Source organism: Daphnia pulicaria, chromosome 1, assembly GCF_021234035.1.
Source record: "Daphnia pulicaria isolate SC F1-1A chromosome 1, SC_F0-13Bv2, whole genome shotgun sequence".
Classification (NCBI taxonomy): Eukaryota; Metazoa; Arthropoda; class Branchiopoda; order Diplostraca; family Daphniidae; genus Daphnia; species Daphnia pulicaria.
Window position 1 is genome coordinate 25,454,016 of NC_060913.1, and position 12,731 is coordinate 25,466,746.

At 47.9% G+C, this 12,731-nt stretch overlaps 2 protein-coding genes across 2 annotated transcripts; both read left to right on the top strand.

Moving 5' to 3' along the window:
* The first annotated feature begins 60 nt into the window (after nucleotides 1–60).
* LOC124315563 (sorting nexin-6-like) lies at nucleotides 61–9,704 on the top strand. The gene is made up of 7 exons (XM_046781333.1): nucleotides 61–234; nucleotides 300–768; nucleotides 840–1,114; nucleotides 1,197–1,327; nucleotides 1,450–1,626; nucleotides 8,411–8,476; nucleotides 9,464–9,704. The coding sequence occupies exons 2-7, from the start codon at nucleotides 350–352 to the stop codon at nucleotides 9,635–9,637; spliced, it is 1,242 nt and encodes a 413-aa protein (XP_046637289.1). The 5' UTR covers nucleotides 61–234; nucleotides 300–349; the 3' UTR covers nucleotides 9,638–9,704.
* A 678-nt stretch (nucleotides 9,705–10,382) lies between these two features.
* On the top strand, nucleotides 10,383–12,403 carry LOC124316605 (dual specificity protein phosphatase 3-like). Its single transcript, XM_046782626.1, has 5 exons — nucleotides 10,383–10,967; nucleotides 11,151–11,313; nucleotides 11,373–11,496; nucleotides 11,685–11,796; nucleotides 11,998–12,403. Exons 1-5 carry the CDS (start codon nucleotides 10,825–10,827, stop codon nucleotides 12,140–12,142), a joined length of 687 nt encoding a protein of 228 aa, XP_046638582.1. The 5' UTR covers nucleotides 10,383–10,824; the 3' UTR covers nucleotides 12,143–12,403.
* Nucleotides 12,404–12,731: the final 328 nt, after the last annotated feature.

The window sequence follows — 12,731 nt, forward strand, 5'->3', positions numbered from 1 at the left end:
AATTTGCCGCCGAAATCGGCGGCCATATTGAAGCCGCATCTGACTTGGCGTCGTCTGCTTCTCCATGCAGACATATAAACACAAGTGATCTTTTCGGGAGTTTTGGCACGTAGAGAATCTCTTTCTACTTCTTTTTTTCGTTCACGGTCCTTTGCCTTATACACTGGAATTAATGCAAGTGTGATGAAACTGCATTGCACCACAACCATTGACCATTTCACCATCTTTTAATTGGTACTATACATTACATTTATGAGTTTCATGATGGGTTGTTAAAAACAAATCTCTTCTTATCGCAGTTTATTGATTAAAAACAACGTTAACTTCGTTTTCATAACTTCACCGAAAAATGGATGGAAGCATTACAAATGCTAATGAAGTGGTATCCAAAGAGCAATCTTGTTTGGCACAGGATGTGAGGTCAGAAAATGAAAGTGTGCAAACTGGGACGAGCGGTTCCAGCTCATCAGCCTCTAGTCCAATGCCTGTGGAAGATCTGGGTCCCGTGTTTGAAGTCAAGGGTATCCGTGCCACCACAGACTCCTCTGTCTTGACGTTCAGAATCTCCAGACTCGACGATCCCGAAAGCAGAGACTCTGGGTGGGAGGTGACCAGAAGTGCAGAGGAGTTTGAGGCCTTCAACCGGTTGATTCTCGATTGCCAAAAGTTTGGTGGCATGATATTCCCACCATTGCCACCACCCATAGAGTCCAAGTACGAAGAAAGTTTTCTGGAAGCCCCCATAATCCATCGGAAACAGGTTGAAAGGTAATCATATTCTCACTACCTGACATAAATCACACGATCCAATACATGTTTTTTGTGTTTTTCCTTCCTAGATACCTCCAGTTGGTTTCTTCTCACCCCATTCTGGGGAGGTCGCAAGCCCTGGCGGATTTCCTATCGCCGACTTATGTGCTGGCTGAGAAATCAGGGCGCAAAGGCTTCTTCTCGAAAATTGCTGAGAGCTTTTCGGGGTCTTCCCAGCCGGCCAAAGTCCCCCACCGAGACATTGAAGAATTCTTTCAAAACGAACGCGACTGGTCAGCCAACTACTCTGTCCATCTGAAAACCACGTTGAACGCCGTACTGACCGTGATCTATTCGGAAAAGAGTAACACAATTTCAATTGTAGACACGAGAAACTGGTTCATGCGTGGATTAATGTGGGTTTTCTTATTCCTTTTCTCCATTAGAAATCATCGGACAGTTGAAGCATCTGTGCACAGCGTTATCGATGAACGCCCCGAGTTGCTACCAGCAGGAAACGGGTCTCATCCATCACCGTCTGCATTCCAAAATGGCAGATTCATTTTTAAATATCCAGGTAGGATGATTACATTGTTGTGGCCGCTGGGCGTTATATTACTCGTTATAGACTTTGAATGGAGAAACTTGGTCGATTGACTGGGCTTCCATTTTCTCCCGTGTCCACCTCAAACACGTTAGGATTTGACGGAAGACGGGCTGCAGCGAGGCTTGTGTGATTTCTATTGCATCTGGGACCTGTACCTGCAATACCTGGCCAACGAGCAGCTGATGCTCAACCGACGTACGGCTCTGCTCATCAACTACGAGAACTGCAACCGCAACTGGGATAAGGCCAAAGCCCACAAACGAGATGAGGTACATTTCTCTCTTTTTGTCTCTTCCCACCTTGTCGCATATGTGACAACTGCCAACGACCGTTTCAGTTGACGCACATTCGAGTTATCGCCATTTTCCTTGCCATTTTCCTCGTCAATCATCTCCGTTAGGCAAAGAACAAATCTGTCCCGTTTTTGGAGTGTCCCGTTTCGCTGGCGCATCACTTTCCTTCCCCCCTTATGTGACATAGCAGGAAGAAAAGCGTTTCTCTCTCTCGGCTGTGTGCGGAGATTAAATGACGTCCGTTTGAAAAAAGTGCCGTTTTGGCCATTCATTTTTGTTGTTTTCCATTCCGGCATCCACCATGTGTTTCAAGAGTCATCTGGAATCTTTCTTTTACTTCGGCAGAGAGAGTTAAAGGAAAGAGAAGAATGTTTTCTTCTAAATTCTACCCGGCGGGGGTTGTTGGATGGATATAACGGAGCATCACCACTTGCTAGTGAGCGTCATTGGTGCGTAGAGAACTCGCGTCAGCTGCTGTTTTTTCTTGTTCGGCCTAAGGTTATCAACCCTCTTTCCACTCTCTGCTTTTTCCTACCGACACTACCACCATGTAGGTGTGTGTTTGGTTCTTTTCTATTTGATTGGATGTTTAAGGATTTTTTTAAAAGTTGTCAAAACCAAAGAAAAGGAGGAGGATGTTTACCGTTACGCTTCTCCAGCTTCTTCCATTCGACCGGGAATATAATAATATGCAGTGACAGGTGTAATTTTGACACGGGATTTCGCTCGTTTGGGTTTTTCAAATTTGGCGCCATCCTCATTTGTTCGTTGATGTTTTGGTGGCTGCTTCTTTGAGCGAGAAAATCAGTAGGTGCATTGGCATCGTGTGAAATCTCGACACCTTGTTTGTCGACAACTCGGAAGTCCCCGGAAGTCCCGCGTTGCCAGGACGTTGTCTTTTGCGTGTGACTTTCGATTTCCCACTTCGTTTTGTCGAATTTTTATTTTTAGAAAATGGAAGGGGGATTTGGTTAATGAATTGAAAAATCTCTCGACTGTAAGGGGGCTGCGCAGGTGTTGTAATGATTCGATAAAGAGTAGTAGGAGGAAGTTTAGCGGTTGTTGTTTGTATTCAATGGTCGTTGCTCTGATGCAGCGGTGAAAAATCATCCGCCGACCAAACATTTTTCTGGATATGGTGAGCTGGGTTTCTTCGACGCACATTCCCAGCACCCCGACTATTAAACGTTTTGTTGTTGACTTCTCTCTGGGCTCCGTTGATGGCACACGAGCATTACGCCATTTGCTCAAAACGAACGCGTATGGGAAATACAAATCGATATGAAATTACGGAGGGAAAATAAAATTTGCTTGTGAAATCAAACGGTCCAGGCTCCGGTAAAAGTCTAAAAATATCAACGAGCGTTGATTGGCGCAGTTAAATCGTCAATGGTTAGGAAGGAACAGGTGGTGCAGGTCTCACAATGTTGGTACTATAGATGATTCAATCGAAATAGAAAACAGATTGAAGAGAAACAAGCTACACTGAATAATCAAAACAGTAAAATAGAAAATGAGCAATCAAGTCCAAGTCGTGACGAACGTTTCTGTGTTAACAGTGACTCGTTTCGGAAATTTCTCTTTAGAAAAGAGGTGAGGGAGGTGGTCTGTTGAACGCTAAAGGTAAAAAGGTGTTTTATTTCTTTTCTTTTTTATTTATTTATTATTTCATCTGCCAAAACTTTTGGAAAGAGAATTGAAGGGGGTCGATGGTCTTTTATTGCATCTCCGTCACGGTCGGCAGAGTTTTCTCTTCTTCTTTTTCTCATCGGCAGCTGAGTTGTTGTGTACTACTTCCTCCTCCAGCCCAGCCAGCCCCCCTCGAGCGGATTGGGGTGGTAGGAGGAGGAGCGCTGAGGTCTTTTGCCCGACCGCACTGATTCCAACCGATATCTCTTTCTTATCTCCCGGCCACTCTCTCTCCAGTCCCGTTGTTTCTTCTCGTGTAGTGTGTGGGTCCGTTTCTTTTTTTTTCGTGAAAGAAGAAGAACGCACGCCGGCTGGCCAGACGAATTCCACGTACACCTCCTTTAGGGCGGAAGAGAGGAATCACAGGGTTAGCGGCATGGAACCAACCACCACCACTATACTGACGCTGCGGCCATCTAGCTCCTAAAGACATTGGCCAGCTACCGATCGGTCAGACTCAGAACGTCCTAGACCGTCGGCCAGTGTAGTAGAGTCCAACCACCACCGTAAATCCCAGTCTCTCTCCGATTGATAGTGCATCTTTGATTTGATTTTTTGGTTTAAATTGTGTGGCGCTGATTTGAATTTTTTGAAAAAAGTTTCAAGTGGACAAACTGGGGGAGAAATTTATTTTGGTTATTTTTGGATAATGCCTTCCGGAATTCGATTTTTGATTTTGTGAACAGTTTACTAGTTGAAATCCAACATGTTGAGAGTGATTGTCGTACTATTGGCAGTGGCCGCCGGATTGGCATCCGCCGAATCGGCCGATGCGGAAGAGGTTGTGACGGCTCGATCTGACAAGTCCATCTTCACCATTCGAGTCGATCAGAAAGGTTCATCTTACATCATCCATCCGGATCTGAGCCGGATGGAAGCGGAAGCTTTGCTCATGGCCTCCAGGGCCAACAGCACGTCCTTTTTCTACAACGTGACTGGACTGACGGCCGAGTCCTCATCCGCCGAGGAAGGCCGGGCCTCGCCCAACTATCAGACGACGTCCAGCTCTAAATTTCTGGAAGCCCTTTTGAGTAACATTAAAACTTCTACTCCGCCCATGGTGCCATCGACGGATCAGGCGACGGCCCGGCATGACACAGAATGGATCGTCCACAATGGCGACGCCATTAGCGTCGAGGACGTCACCCATAAAGTGTTTCACGCTGCCACCAATCGCGTCTCGGCTCAACAGACCCATCATCATCATCATCATCATCTTCGCCATCCGCTTTTGGGCGCCATGCCGGTGGTCCACAAGCCGGAACAGCTGATTCCGTCGTCACTCGTGAAAGCCCGCCAGCCACCACCACCACCACCTGGCGCTGGATTGCCGACGTCAACTGCTCACACGACCACAATGAGCCGGCCAGTCATTGAGAAAAGAATAGGAGCAATGCCGCCGCTTCCGGCTAGAACTCAATCCGCATCGCCACCTCGCCCGGTACGTCCAGCAACGACGACAACAGCAACAACAACTAGAAGGACGACGACACCATCGACGACGACAGTTCAACGAGCGGAGGATCCGAATTTGAGATCCATCCAGGCCAAGCCGGAAGAGGAACAAGAATTTTACTACGAGGAATACGAGTACGACGATGAGGAGCCGACCAGTACGACCCAAAAGTCGACGACTACCAAATTGTCGAGAATTCCGTCATCTTCGACGTTGACCAAAAAGGCCACCATCGTCAGCCTTCCGGCTCGACCGCTTCCGTCGACATCGACGGAAAGAGATCGAACCCCTCCGCCCGGAATGGCCTACATTCCATTGAACAAGGTCCTGGCCAATAAGAACGGCATTCTCACCCTGTCCAAGATCAACACGACCCTGCCGCCTTTGACGACCTGGAGGCTTCCGGAATACACGATCAAGACGGGCGGATCCTCCCTGGGCGGAAATAGCGTCAACAGCAGCAGCCTCCTAACTAAAACGGAGCCCATGACGTCATCTTCATCCACGACTAAACCCACAACAACAACAACTACAGCCAAAACAACTACCAAATCGACAACATCGACAACAACTTCCAGGCCGACGACACCGACAACCACCAAAGTGAAATCGACGACGGAATCGTTTGATTTGGCCGATTTTTTCGCCCGGGTGGCTGGAGAAGCCGGCGAATTGCTGATGGAACCTTCCATTCCGGCCGCCAACACCAGACCGAACGCCGAAAGTTCCATTTTGGGCACGTTGTTCTCCTCCCAGACGGACAAGAAGCGCAAAGACGGGCCAGAAGAAAAAGTCCGTCCTAACAATTCCGGCCGTCCCAGTGGGAATCTCCGACCACCGCAACGCAGTGGCAGCGTTCACAATTTGAACCGACCCGGTCTCTTCTCCGCTTTCAATCCCCCGCCTTTTCATCCGGAATCGATCCAGCGAGGTAATCCAGAAGCCCATCCGAAATTTCCGGTCGCCACCGGCGGTTTCCGGCCAATGGCGGACTCCAGGAAAAACGAGAAACGAAACGACGAAGTCGGTCACCACGCCAGGCCCAACACGGACGCCCTCATTCCGCTCTACGCCAGTCCCGAACGTCCGGCCCTGGCCGGAATCGTCCGGGTGACTGAGCCGCCTGGAGAAGTTGACGTCATCACGGCTCCATCCCAGTGGAATTTGATCGTCAAATCGAGTCTGACGTCATCAGACAAGAGCAAACCGCCACCCGACGTTCCAATTCCGGCCGTCTCCTTATCCCATCGTCACGGTTACATCATCGATGAAGTCGAGTCGTCGGAAGGATCGGAATCCGTCGTCGATCCCGAGTCAGACAATTTAGGCGGAGACGGACTGATGCAGCACCAGGATTCTCCGTCGAGACTGGGCGTGGCCATCGATTACGACTCACCCCAAACCGCTTCCGGTGAAGGAGTCAAATCTCATCCGTCAACTGCTGCTCCGCCTTCCGACTATGTTTCGTACGAAGACTACGAAGATTATGCGGATGAGCCTCTGCCAGAGCCGGTGGTCAACCGCACGACGTCGAACTTTGATCGGCGGAAGTTGGTCATTCCGGAAGCGGTTCCAACCACTACGGCTCCGTCCAAACTGCCTCCGCCGCCTTACGGCGTCTTCAATTTGGGCGACATGGAAGAGGAATCGTCTCCACCTCCTCCCGGCGCTTCCAGCTCGGAAGAAATGGAAGGATTCGGGGCGGCCTTCCCGGAATTGATTAGCAATTCCGTCCGGCGACTTGGAGCGCCGACGTCGATCCCCACCAATCCGCCCAGAGGCGACGAGCAGCCGCCCCGACATTATTTGGACGTCGAGGAGAAGCGTCCGGAAGTGTTTCAGTCGGAACAGGCCATCGACGCTTACGACAAGAAATTCCGGACTGTTGAAGTCGACGCCAACACGCCCGTCAACACCACCACTCTTCCGCACGACTCTTTCGGGTCGGGTCACAACAGTTCCGCTTCCGGCGAACTGAGCGGAGCCGCCTTGACTTACATCCTGATCGGCACCTTTGGCGGATTGAGTTTGCTCTTCCTGTGCGCCGTGGGATTGACGATTCGCTGCCGGAAGCGTCGGTTCATGTTCAGCACCTTCGCCACGTCGGTGATGCGCGGCCGGCGCGGTGGCCAGGACCTGGAAAGTCAATCGGGCAGTCCCAACGCTCTGACCGGACGCCGGATCGCCAACCAGACGATGGCATCCGCCGGATCGGTCAGCAAGGGCGAACTGGCCGGCGAAGCGGCCACCCACAAGCTCGGCTCCTGGTTCACTGGGCGGAATTCCGTCAGCAGCTTGCACGGCGGATCGCAGGTCAGCCGCGGGACCCGCAAACTCCGCTCGGAAGTGGCCCTGCCCAGGACCACGCCCAACACTCCCGGCGGCCGGGCCTCTTCTTCCGGCAATAAAACGGTGACCACCCGAGCCTATTTCACGGACGGAAGGACCGGATCGACTCGTGACCTCATCACCACTAACTCGTCGACCACCAGCGCCTCGTCCGACACGTCGGGAGCCGAAACGCCGGACGTCCACTCGCCGGAATCGCCTCGGACGCCTCACCGGAATTCCTGGCTGCACACGTCCTACTCGATGAAGGATCGCGGCAATAGCCTGTCGGAATTGCGTGACTCTTCCTATTATTGTCTGACGAGGGATCAGGGCGACGAGGTGTCGTCGGATGGCGAGCGCCCGCGATCCACCAGCGCCACGGTCCGCTCTCCACTCCATCACTTCCGGTCGGCGGAAGGGCTGGACTCTATTGAATCGATTCCGCCCGACCTGCCGCCCAAACGCCAGCAGCAGCAGCAGCGATTCTCCATGGGCGACTCGATGTCGACCGTCGACCCGATGGGCTCCCACTTGACGATCCAGACGGAAGCATCCGTCACCAGCAATTGGGGCTCGGTCGAAGATCGTCTCATTTGAATAGGGCGTTGAACGTTTTGACATTTTCACACTCACTTTTTATTTTCCCCACAACACAACGTGATCATTCCGGAATTCCGCTTTTTTTTTCTTTTTTTCACTCTCACAATATTTGGGGGTTCCACACGATGCGGTTGTCTCCCATAGCAACCAAAACACGGGCTTATGCGTTTTTTTTTGTTTTGACTCTCTTTCACGGAAACAGGTGTGCGGCTTTTTTTGGTGGCGGCTAATTTCGAATTTTTTTTTTTTTTTTCCCACATTTCACAATTATCTGAAAATTTTTTATCATCGAGTCTGGCACTTGATGTTGTTTTTCTCACCATTTATAACGACCGTTTACAACTTTTTAAAGAAATTACGTTGATTTGATGTGTTATTACTATTTTTAGCCATTGACAATTGTCGGCTCGCATTTTCCTTTTTGTTCGTGTTTCTTGAAAATGCCCGTTGATTCAGAAACAAAATAGGGGTGGAGAAAACGGGAATGCGTGTAAACTATATAACTGAACTCCCCCCCCCCCCTACCCCGCCTTTCACTCTCGATTCGAACCTCCCGCCATCCGCGCCGGGTTGTAATAAAACGACATAAATACATTTGTTACCAAGTGAACTGCTTTAGCCATTAGCTTGTCCAACTGTGAATGAGGATCTGATTTGCTTTTGATTGAACGCACACATTTTCAGGCTGAAGCGGCCAAAAAGGCGGCCGAAACGGCGTTTGAAGAGTGCTCCGACGGGGCCCGTCACGAGGTAAGTCCCCACCAGTTTTGTTTTTAGTTTCTTCTTATTTTTTGTTGCCAACTTTTGCGTTCACGTTCCCCACTTTTTTTGTTTTCGGGAGTTTCTCGTGCGACTCGATCAAACGTTTTGATGGCGTTTGGCCTTGCCGGATGGGAATCAGTGGATTGCGAGTCGGCCGGAATCCGGATGGATCGACTTTTTTTATTTTGTTTTCCCATCACTCAGTCGAGCCCAACCCAACAAATTCGCCATCGATTGGGTTGACATGTTGACCTTGACGGGTCGATTGTAGTGGCCGGCTATTTGGTTGTTGTGTCCACGTGAAAGAGGCGGCGACGGAAGACCAAACTATCGATAGATTCCGCATTTCTTTTTTCAATGCCTATTTGCGTCACTGGCGTCGAATAACTTTTTTTGTGTTGGAACGGCCATTGTCCGTCCGTCTTCCTACACATTTCAAACGAATTCCACGCAGTTTAGTTAAACTTGGCCAGCGTCGATTCGATCCGGTCTCCCGTTCCAAGTGGACGAACTTTGATGTATAAATTCTAATTATTTCGTACATTAGCAGACCGTATAGCGTTTGTTGGCTTATTCTCTCTAACCCCCCGAGGCATTCCGATGCTGTTGCATTAAATCATTTCTCGTAATAATAACGGACGACGTGCTGGCAGCCGTTCCACTATTCCGAATCTGCTGGCCAACATCTGCAGTAGCCAAAATAATTTTTCTACCGCACTTTTTCTGTTTTTATTATTTCTAAAGTAATAAGGAACTTCTTTGGTACACTTGAAAGGAAATTGCTGGGCAGCAAGTGTATAGCCTGGTTATTATTATTTTCGGTTGTGCCGTTTTGGTGAATTGTTATTGCTTTGAAGTGAGGCCCTATAAGATAAAATGGCGTTCAAAGTTGTATAAGGAGCTGTGGTGAGACGTAACGGGTGATGATCTCTGCAATGTGTCTTTGTGTTTGTGTGTGTCGTTGTTATGATGTAGATCAAGGCTTTCCAGAAGCAGAGGGTCCAGGAAATGCGCTTGAACCTGACACAGTTGGCCAGGAGTGAATTGGCCAGAGCGCGCCAAATCAGAGCCGCTCTGCAACGGGCGCTGGATCAAGCCCGGCTCTTCCCAGTTCCGGATGACCCTCATCTCTCTTCGCTCTACTCTTAAAATATATATAGTTTCGTCCGTGAACTAAAAAATTAAAAATCCAGTCGATGGCATTCCCGAACGAAACCCCAAAACAACCCAAATCTGCATTCCACAACATAACCAATTAACTCTGGAATTTTGTTTTTGGTCTAATCAATTTTCTTTTCTAATCGTCATTTTCTTTTCTTTTTTTGTAAGTCTGATGTGTTGTTGTTGTTGTTGTTATCAACAACAACGACACATTTTTTCTCTAACTCTCATCTCTTTCTGGCCTCCGAACAAAAATTCTTTAGTCATGTCATTTGTTTTCGCGAAAAAACCAAAATCTGTCAGACAAGTCATTTTTCATTCTTCTTTTATAACCCCTCCACTTTTGCTGTTGTTTCATAATATTGAATCTACTAGTAAATTATGTTACATAATGAAATAAAAAAATGTCAAATTTCATTCGACTTTGAATTTGAACTGTTAATGTTTGCGCTTCCGGCGATAATTTTTAAACTCGGTAGCGCAAAGAATGACAGATATTTAGAAATAGCGCGTGATCACCATCTGTGTGGGATGGCCGTGAAAAAATTCGGCAAACGCCAAAACAAATTCAAAACCAAAAAACGACTCTAGAGTAGAGACTCTGCAGCAGCGGGTAGGCGCCATACCATTAACGGATGGGTGTATTCCGGTTCGGGAGTCTAAATTTAAAACACGATGACGCACTGCAATAGGTGGTGGTGGGGTTGGGGGGTTGGGCGACAGAATAAATAAATGAAAAATCCGGAATTGGTTGGTTTCTCTTGTGTTTACTCGTTTTTTGTTTTTTAATTTTATTATTTTTCCAGTTGTGTCGGGAGTCGTTTGCGCAGGCGTTTGATATTTCATACCGGCGGTTGCATACGACTCGCCCCAACTATTTTCTTCCGTTTCTTCTTTTTTCCCCCCACTCGGCTCTTGTGTATTCCCTATTCAAAAGGTGTGTAACGCCGTTGTCGGGACGGGTTGGCCGTCAGTCGAGTCGTCAACGTTGATCCTGCAGGACCGATCCCGCTCCTACCTCAATCTGTTTTGTTCGGGTACTTGACGGGAGTTTATTTCGGGTAACAGTTTGAGTTTGAATTGGGGCGGGAACGACAATAGATCCTGTTCGTGATCCAGAGGCCCAATAGATTATCTAATCGAATTTAAGAGTCTCAATTGAAAAAACGAAAAATATGCCGTCGACCAGTTGGCGTTCGCATTTCCTACCGTCGTGCAGCGTCGGCGAGCTGCAGGAAATCGCCGACGGCATGACGGGATTCGTGCTGCCAGCCGATCCGGCCAACGAAGTCTATCCGGGAGTTCTACTCGGTGATGCGTGAGTTTTTCCCTTTTTATTATATTTTGTGTACCGTTTCTTCTTCTTTTGGCAACAACAACAATTTCATTCCTCTCTTATTCCGTTAAGTGCATTGTGATATGACGTAATGGCCACTAACCGAAGTGATGCGGTGACTATTTCTCCTTTTTGAATGGTTTTTGTTGCGTCTATACTCTATAGTCCGACGGCGTTATCCACTTACAAATTGAACCAACTCGGCGTGACTCACGTCGTTAACGTGGCCCAGGCACCCACCATCTCCATGTACCCGCCGTCCGACACTTTGAAACATTCCAAATGGCAGGACTGGGGAGCCGTCGGCGGATTCGTCCGCACTTCCGAGGTGCCAATTTCAATCTAAAATTTCTGTTAATTTTTCATAAATTTGTTTTATGATTCCAGGCCTATTACAGGCACGTCGGGATGGAATTCCTGGGTATTCCGGCCTACGACACCATCACCTTCAATTTGTCGCGATACTTTTACGAGTCGGCCTGTTTCATTGACGAAGCCCTTCGATCCGGAGGTATTACCAAATTTTCATTTTTTTGTTTTGTTGAAGTTTAATTTAAATTAGTATTTTTTTTTTAAATGAATTAAAATTTCTTAAAATAACTTAAATGAAATTTTTATCATTTTTCGTTTTGTTTGAAAATTTTTTTTTTTTTAATTGTCGATGACTCAATCGATTTCGTGGTTCAATTACCACCATAGGCATCGTATTGGTTCACTGTCACGCGGGAATCTCTCGCAGCGCTACCATCGTCGCCGCTTTCCTCATGATCAAACGCGGGATGACGGCCCAGGAAGCCATCAGAGTCATCAGGTTCGTTCATTTCTTCTTTTTTCTTTTAAAAATCTCAAAGGAATTTTTGACTTTGGTCCTACCGTCCTAAGATTTGGGGGGCGGGGGGGGGGAGGCCTTGGGGGCAATCTGAAAATAGCTATTGAGCCTCGGCTAAAATGTTTTTTCTCTCTCTTTATTTTCTCTTGTGTGTCGTGTGTGTCGGCTTGAAATTGTTGTCAGGTCGCGACGCTCGATCCGTCCCAACGCCGGCTTCATGCAGCAGTTGTGCGACCTCAATGAGACCCTGCTGGGCGAAAGGAGGCGGGCCAGAGCCGATCTGGTGGCCGCCGCTAGGAACGGCAACACCTCGGTCGCTGTCCTTTGAAACAACATTTCTGATACCAAGAAAACAACCAGAAACAAATTTTGGGGTTTTTTGGGTGTCGTTCGTGTATGTCAACGTAATGTGAATTTTCGTGAGTTTTTCACTGAAATCCATCATCGTCGTTTTTGATGTTTGTTCCGGGGTTCTCTCTCTTCGACATTTCCTTCCTCTTTTTACAACTTTGCTGCTTCCTTACTGTCTTTGTAACTGTAACACACTCACGTTTTTATGGGCCAATACAATCAAGCCGTTGATGTCGTATAACAGCTGGTCTGCTATAGTCCCCCACCACCACCATCTTTTACACCCGGAAATAACCGGCAAACTCCCATCTACTCGAATTAAGTTAGGCCGCTAGTCAACACATTAACCATATATATACTTAATTACTTTGATTTGCTCAAACTAAAAGACTTACAAGACCGTGAAAGAGCTCGTGTTCAACTCGTACTTTGTATAAGTTTGTTTTTTTCTAAAAAGAAGACCGTCTCTTTTGTTGTTGGCTATCGAATGTCACGTGGCTTTACGTTACCAAACTTTTTGAAGAACGTCATTTCAATCGTCGTCGTCTCAGCTGTAAAGAAAACAA

What these genes read in the sequence shown, in the direction of transcription:
- LOC124315563 (XM_046781333.1), top strand. Translation starts at nt 350, where the DNA reads ATGGATGGAAGCATTACAAATGCTAATGAAGTGGTATCCAAAGAGCAA. An exon ending in CATCGGAAACAGGTTGAAAG is followed by an intron (nt 769 to 839) that starts GTAATCATATTC and finishes TTTCCTTCCTAG; the next exon opens with ATACCTCCAGTTGGTTTCTT. An exon ending in CGTGATCTATTCGGAAAAGA is followed by an intron (nt 1,115 to 1,196) that starts GTAACACAATTT and finishes TTTCTCCATTAG; the next exon opens with AAATCATCGGACAGTTGAAG.
- LOC124316605 (XM_046782626.1), top strand. Translation starts at nt 10,825, where the DNA reads ATGCCGTCGACCAGTTGGCGTTCGCATTTCCTACCGTCGTGCAGCGTC. An exon ending in GATTCGTCCGCACTTCCGAG is followed by an intron (nt 11,314 to 11,372) that starts GTGCCAATTTCA and finishes TTATGATTCCAG; the next exon opens with GCCTATTACAGGCACGTCGG. An exon ending in CGAAGCCCTTCGATCCGGAG is followed by an intron (nt 11,497 to 11,684) that starts GTATTACCAAAT and finishes TTACCACCATAG; the next exon opens with GCATCGTATTGGTTCACTGT.